Genomic DNA, 6,916 nt, shown 5'->3' on the forward strand with positions numbered 1-6,916 from the left:
TGCGGTACGCGGGCCTCTCACTGTTGTGGCCTCTCCCATTGCGGAGCACAGGCTCCGGATGTGCAGGCTCAGCGGCCATGGCTCACAGGCCCAGCTGCTCCGCGACATGCGGGATCCTCCCGGACCGGGGCACGAACCCGTGTCCCCTGCATCGGCAGGCGGACTCTCAACCACTGCGCCATCAGTGAAGCCCCCCTCTCTTTTAACCTTTTTAAAAATTGAGAAATATAACATACCAAGAAATACCATGTATAATGTATATGTACACTTCAGAGAAAAGTAATAGTGATAATAAAATTGACAGCCATATACACACCTCCTAGATGCTCTCCTAAGAAAGAAAATGTTGCTAAGAGTTCTCATCACAAGGAAAAAATATTTGTGTTCTTTTCTTTTTTCTTTTGTATATGTAAGAGATGATGGGTGTTAACCAAACTTACTGTGGTAATCATTTAGTAATACATGTAAGTCAAGTCATTATGCTGTACATATTAAACAGTGCTGTATGTCAATTGTGTCTTAATAAAACTAGGGGGGGAAAGGAAAGAGAACATTGACAATTTCTTTGAATCCCTTTGTATTTGTTTTTTAATCTATTTTTAACCTTTAAAAAAATACACACACACACACACACACACACACACACACACAATATGCTGTATAGCTGTACCTGCTTTTGAATTTTATATGCATGGAATCATACTCTAGACCCTGTAACCAGATTGCCCATTCCTATTACTAGATGTGTGCCATTGGGCGTACTTAACCTTTCTATGCCTCAGTTTCTGCAACTTTAAACTGAAGCCAATAATAGTGTTTACACTGTTGAATTGTTTAGAGAATTAAGTGAATCAATAATCATCAAATACCTGGTCCAACACTGGTAATTATATTTTTTAAATGTTTGTTAAATAAAATAAAGCATATGTGTATTCTACTATATCGAGTTTTTTGTTTGGTTGGTTTTTTGCGGTACGTGGGCCTCTCACTGTTGTGGCCTCTCCCGTTGTGGAGCACAGGCTCCAGAGGCGCAAGCTCAGCGGCCATGGCTCACGGGCCCAGTCGCTCCGTGGCATGTGGGATCTTCCCGGACGGGGGCACAAACCCGTGTCCCCTGCATCGGCAGGCGGACTCTCAACCACTGCGCCACCAGGGAAGCCCCTCTACTATATCTTTTTAGTCTTTTATTTGACATCATTTTTTTTAAACATTTACATGTTATACTGAAGGCAGGGGTTCATTTTTAAATTTCTCTGTTTAACATTCTAGTGTACCACAATTTATCTATTCTACTCTCCATTGATATTTGAGATATTTCCCAATTGATACTATTTAAGACATTCATATCTTTAGATCATCTTTATATTTACCATTTTCTGGCTTTTGCTACATAAATAATGATACCTTATGTATTCCTATTATTGGAATGTGGCATCCTAATTAATTGTCAATTTTATGTAAGCAAGTAACTTTTCCCTGGTTTTTGCTTACCTTTACTTTTTTTATTATGTGTTTGAATTTAACTAAGCAAAATTTTTAATATTTTATTTTGAGATAATTGTTGATTCACTGATTCTGTATTTTGATAGAGAGGTTCTTAATTATAATGTAGTCAAATTTATCAATATTTACCATTATGGTTAGTGTTATTTTTCTTTTTTTTAGTCCTATTTAAGAAATCCTTCCCTATCTGAGATCATGAATACTGTCTCCTATATTATCTTCCAAAATGTTCAAAATTTTGCCTTTTATATTTACATCTTTAATGTGCCTGAATTTATTATATTTTTTAGTATATTGTGAAGTTGGAGTCCACTTTCATATTTTTTTCTTATTCACAATCTATCTAATGCCATTTATGGGAAAGTTCATCCTTTCTCCACTTATCTCCAGTGCCATCTCTGTCACTGATTAAATGTCTACAAATTGTGGGTCTTTCTCTGAGGTTTGTAATCAAATCATTCTTTATCCTTAATAAAATTTTATGTGTTACTAGTATTTAGAGATGTGACTGACTTCTCAATGATGATTTCTAGCTGCCAGTCTTGTTAATACTAATAATTTGTCTATAGGTTATTTTATGTTCTCAATACTGACAGTCAGCTACAAATAATGACAGTTTTATTTCTTTCTTGCCAACCTTGATACATTTTATTTCTTTTTCTGGCCAGATTGCAGCTGCTAGGATCTTCAGGACAGTGTTGAAAAGAAGAGCCACTGGGGGGAGTGGCCAAGATGGTGGAGTGTGAAGACCCCTCCCATGGGCACACCAAAATTTCAACTACTTGTAGAGCAACTACTGATGAGAAAAACTGGAACACCAGCAGAAAAGACCTTCTACAACTAAAGATATATAAAAGGAACCACAACGAGATGGGTAGGAGGTATGGAGATATGGTGTAGTCAAGACCAATACACCCAAGTGGGCAACTCACAAACAGGAGGATAATTATAATTGCAGAGGTTGTTCCCAAAGAGCAAGGAGTCCAAGCCCCAAAGTGGGCTCCCCAGCCCTGGAGTCCTGCACCGGGAAGATGAATACCCAGAACATTTGGCTTTGAAGGTCAGTGGGGCTTATTTTCAGGAGAGCCAGAGGGCTGTGGGAAATAAGAGACTTGACTCTTAAAGGACACACATACTTTGTGGCTGTCTGGAGGGGTGGGATAGGGAGGGTGGGAGGGAGGGAGACAAAGAGGGAAGAGATATGGGAACATATATATATGTATAACTGACTCACTCTGTTATAAAGCAGAAACTAACACACACCATTGTAGCAATTATACCCCAATAAAGATGTTAAAAAAAAACAAACAAACAAAAAAAAACAACAGAAGCCAGGGGACAGGGGAGCCCACCATGGAGATGCCCTCTGGGGCAGAGTCAAGACGTGGTGTGGAGAAACACAAGGAAAACATCCACACGTGATAGGGAAGACTCTGTAGTCATCTTTACAAGCCCTAACTTACAGGGAAAGCGATAAATGAGTGATACTTTTGAGGGATAATTTACCCAGAAAACATGGAGTCCAATTTAAAACTTCAAGGACATCTTTTGTTCTCAATCCTTTCCTCGCCGGGGGCCCGTTCCGTAAATGGCACAGCACTCCAGAGCCGCACTAAGGGGAGGACGGGTCTCGTCTCACCTCTCTGAAGAAGACGTCTGCAGGAGTCAGGTTGCACGGGATGTCGCAGTCCCTCTTGTTTAAGGCCATCAGTATCGCTGTGTTCACAAGGTCGGAAAGCCTCGAGTGGTGGTTCTTGAGGACGATGGCGGCGGCCAGTTTCTCGGCGTGTTCACAGAGCAGCAGCCGTGTGGCCATCGGCAGCCCTCTCACTGGAAAAGTGCCGAGACGTCCAAACAAGCCGACCTTGAGACAAGACGAACACGTATTCTTAGAAAGCATTCACAGTAACAGGAGAACACAGTCACATTTCCACCAGCAGCTCACTGGGTACAGAGATGCTGGCCCCATCCTCCCCCAGAAAGACCTCTGTCTATTGGTCTTTGGGGGCTGTTCCTAACACACACACACACACACACACACACACACACACACTCTCTCTCTCTCTCTCTCTCTCTCCCTCTCTCTCTCTCTCTTCAGCCAGGGCCATTTACACCTGTAAGAAAGTACAGACATTCCTGTTCTAAGATTAGGGTCAACTACTGTTGTCTCTACCTACCTTACTCCTCAAATGATTGTTTATGGTTATCAAAATCATAAAATTGTTCTTTTCTAGCTACACTGATCAACTCCCCTAGACTCCAGACCTTCAGAACTAGAAACTCAGCAGCCTCCACCTTCCAGAACCCTAAAGCCATGGGGAGGGTGGCGGGGGGACTTCCCTGGCGGTCCAGTGGTTAAGACTCCATGTTTCCACTGTGGCGGGGGGGGGGGGGGGGGGGGGGGTGGTCCTGACCCTTTGCATCAGCTGCCTCTGATTTGCTTGATGCCCATTTCTGGCATGAGGAGGAGAGTTTTATATTCAGAATTCTTTCCTTATATACAAGTATCCAGTTGTACATTTTTCCTGATTATTAATGTAAATCTTTCAATGAAATGAGCTCTAAATATTAAAGGAAATATAAAGGCACAGGCAGACTGGGATTTTTAGATCTGGCTAGACATTCCCTTGCAACGGACGCTGCTGCCAACAGCTGTGTGACTCCACGAGGGTCTGAGGCTCAGGGAGGCTGTACCAAGAGATGCCACAACGGCTCCAGCACCATGGCTCCCCCCACTTCACCCCCACCCCCACCCCGATAACTTAGCGTCCCCACAGTGTGGCACGTGAGGGCCACGGACTCCTCCCACCCCAGCCTTCTGCACACCCTTCTGCAACATGACCTTGCCACTCCTCCCACCAAGAGGCACAATCAAGTTCCCAATCCCTTTTATCTGGCCTGGCCTTGTGACTTGCTTCGACCAACATCGCTTTGGTTGAAGTGATAATATGTGATGTCTGAAGCCTACAGCTTCTAAGTTCATCCCCTTGAAGCGCCACCTGGAGACCACAGGAGGCCAGTCCAGCCTAGAGGAGGATAAGACTAAGTGGGGGGAGAACCAAGAGGCCCCAGCGGACGGTGGCACCGACTGCCAGTCAGACGAGAGACGCCTGGGGACCTGCCAGCTCAGCCCACCCCAAATGCAGTTCAAGGAGAGGGCCCAGGGGAAATCAGCAAAGAACTGCCCTGCTAACCCACAGTTGTTTTAACCCACCACATCCTGGGGTATTTGTTATGTATTAAGAGTTAATTGATAACACCTGACAATTACATCAGGAGAAAACATGTTTTTTCCCCATTGACCTGCAGCCCACCTAAAACACCAAGAAAAGACTCAATGAACAAATAAAGTTCTCTTGACCAGACAGGAAGAGCAGACTGGAGCCAGACTGTGCATTAAAATTGAAGCATAATGAGGTATTAGAAACAACCAAGGTATTTCTGGAATCCTCTAGAACCACACTGTCCAATAAGGTAGCCACTATCCAGCAAAGTGGTGACTTTAAGTTAATTAAATTTAAATTTAGAAAACTTCAGTTTCTCAGCTGCAGCAGCAATTTCAAGTGTTCAGCAGCCACACAGGACTGAGGCTACCATGCTGGGCAGCACAGCCACAGGGCAGTCCCATCACCACAGAACGTTCTATTAGGTGGCACTGACTTCAGTCTCTTTAACAGGGAGGCATAATGATTCTGGGAAAAAGTATGAAAAAATGGATTTAAATTAATTCTTTTGGATTATGCCTGGGAGCCACAACTGATCAACAAAGTAAGGATGGGTGATTTTGTGTAACAACTCTGTCAAGCAGCAAAAACATTTTCTTTTATTAGGCTCAATATAAATGGGAATTCCCTTACCCCTTAAAAAAAGAGAGTACTTTAAATGAGTATTTGATGCTAATGGCACCTCAAAATTAAACATCCACATAGAAAAACCTGTCACCGCCTTCAGATTCTTCACTGTCTTTCTAATAATACAAAATCAACTCGGGAAAACCTAAGTTTTATATAAAAGCACACAGGAAATCCATATGAAAAGCAGGGTATCATAGGATGTAACAAGAAAAGCTGAAATAACATTTCTGCTGAAATACACTATTTTTCTTCTTTTTATCCTATTTTCAATGCAGCTTTGCTTCTTGTAGTAACAGGCCTCCACACAGCCCTGGAATTATTTACTTAAGTCAGCAAAGAAAATGGACAACACTAGTCATGTCCCACCCAATGAAACACCTCAGAATTAGTGAGAAAGGGTCTCCCACTGTCCTGGAGAGAGCCACAAAGGGCACAGTAAAGCCAGGTGTCCAGCCATCCCTGTTCACAGCGACTGGGATGCTTACTTGGTGAATGAAGTCCATAAGGAAAGAATGGGCCTTCATCTTGTCTTCGAGCTGGTGGAGAATAATCAAAGATGTATTGCTGAACCCAGGTGCTTCTGGTGAAACACAATAACAAGACAAAAACATAATACACTGGCTTGACAGAAAGTACTGCTATTAAAAGTTAAGAAAAATCTATACAAAAGGAAAGTACTAACCTTTCAATGCAATTATTAATTACATTACCCAAGAGGTTAAAAATTTAGACAAAACTTTTGGGGCTTTGATACAATTCATACCGTATTTATTCAAAACACAAATATGTTATTATTAGCTTAATCACTCGTATCATTCTAAGCTTGACAGCTCAAAACAGTCAAAGAAAGAAGGTGAGCACTGATGTTTTCTTCTTCCTAAGACTAATGAGAATTACTTGCTAGGCAGGAAATTAGGGATTGAAAGGATGTTTGTGACAGTTGCATGGTCCTTGTGAACCCCCGAGTGCCCCGATGCTGCGTGGAGGGTAAGAGGCACAGTCACCCAGGCCGAACAGGAGGACACATTCCCACTTCTACAGGCTGAGATCTGACCACTGCTGCTCTTAGAGAAGCACATAATTTCCATTAGCCAAATTCAGTAGTTATGCTAAAATTACCACTTAATTTGGGGCAAGTGTCAAATGCCTACCTATGCCACCAATTTCCTTTTAGAAATAAAATGCTGAGAAAGCTAAGTAGGGCTGATTAATCTGTTCAGACAGAACATGTAGGATTTGCTCCAATGTTTCCTCAGTTTCTATTCTACTATGTAGACCTGTTCTGAGCCCTTTATGTATGCATGCATGTATGTATGTAAAATAGATGAGGTGTTTTTTTTTTTCTTCTTATTTTGGTCATGACGCACAGCTTGCGGGATCTCTGTTCCCCGACCAGGGACTAAACCCGGGCCATGGCAGTGAAAGCTCCGAATCCTAACCACTAAGACCATCCAGGAGCTCCCTGTTCTGAGCCCTTTAAAAAATCTACTATGGGCTTCCCTGGTGGCGCAGTGGTTGAGAGTCCGCCTGCCGATGCAGGGGACATGGGGTCGTGCCAC

General features: G+C 42.7%; 1 protein-coding gene across 1 annotated transcript in view; it reads right to left on the bottom strand.

Moving 5' to 3' along the window:
* The window catches only part of NUP133 (nucleoporin 133), a 62,896-nt gene that overhangs the window by 27,003 nt on the left and 28,977 nt on the right, over positions 1 to 6,916 (bottom strand). Inside the window, exons 14-15 of the mRNA XM_007446711.1 lie at positions 5,843 to 5,937; positions 3,143 to 3,367 (exon numbers count right to left, since the gene is read on the bottom strand). Coding sequence (XP_007446773.1) covers positions 3,143 to 3,367; positions 5,843 to 5,937 — 320 coding nt within the window. The remainder of the gene's footprint in view (positions 1 to 3,142; positions 3,368 to 5,842; positions 5,938 to 6,916) is intronic.

Source organism: Lipotes vexillifer, unplaced genomic scaffold (assembly GCF_000442215.2).
Source record: "Lipotes vexillifer unplaced genomic scaffold, Lipotes_vexillifer_v1.1 scaffold242, whole genome shotgun sequence".
Taxonomy (NCBI): Eukaryota; Metazoa; Chordata; class Mammalia; order Artiodactyla; family Lipotidae; genus Lipotes; species Lipotes vexillifer.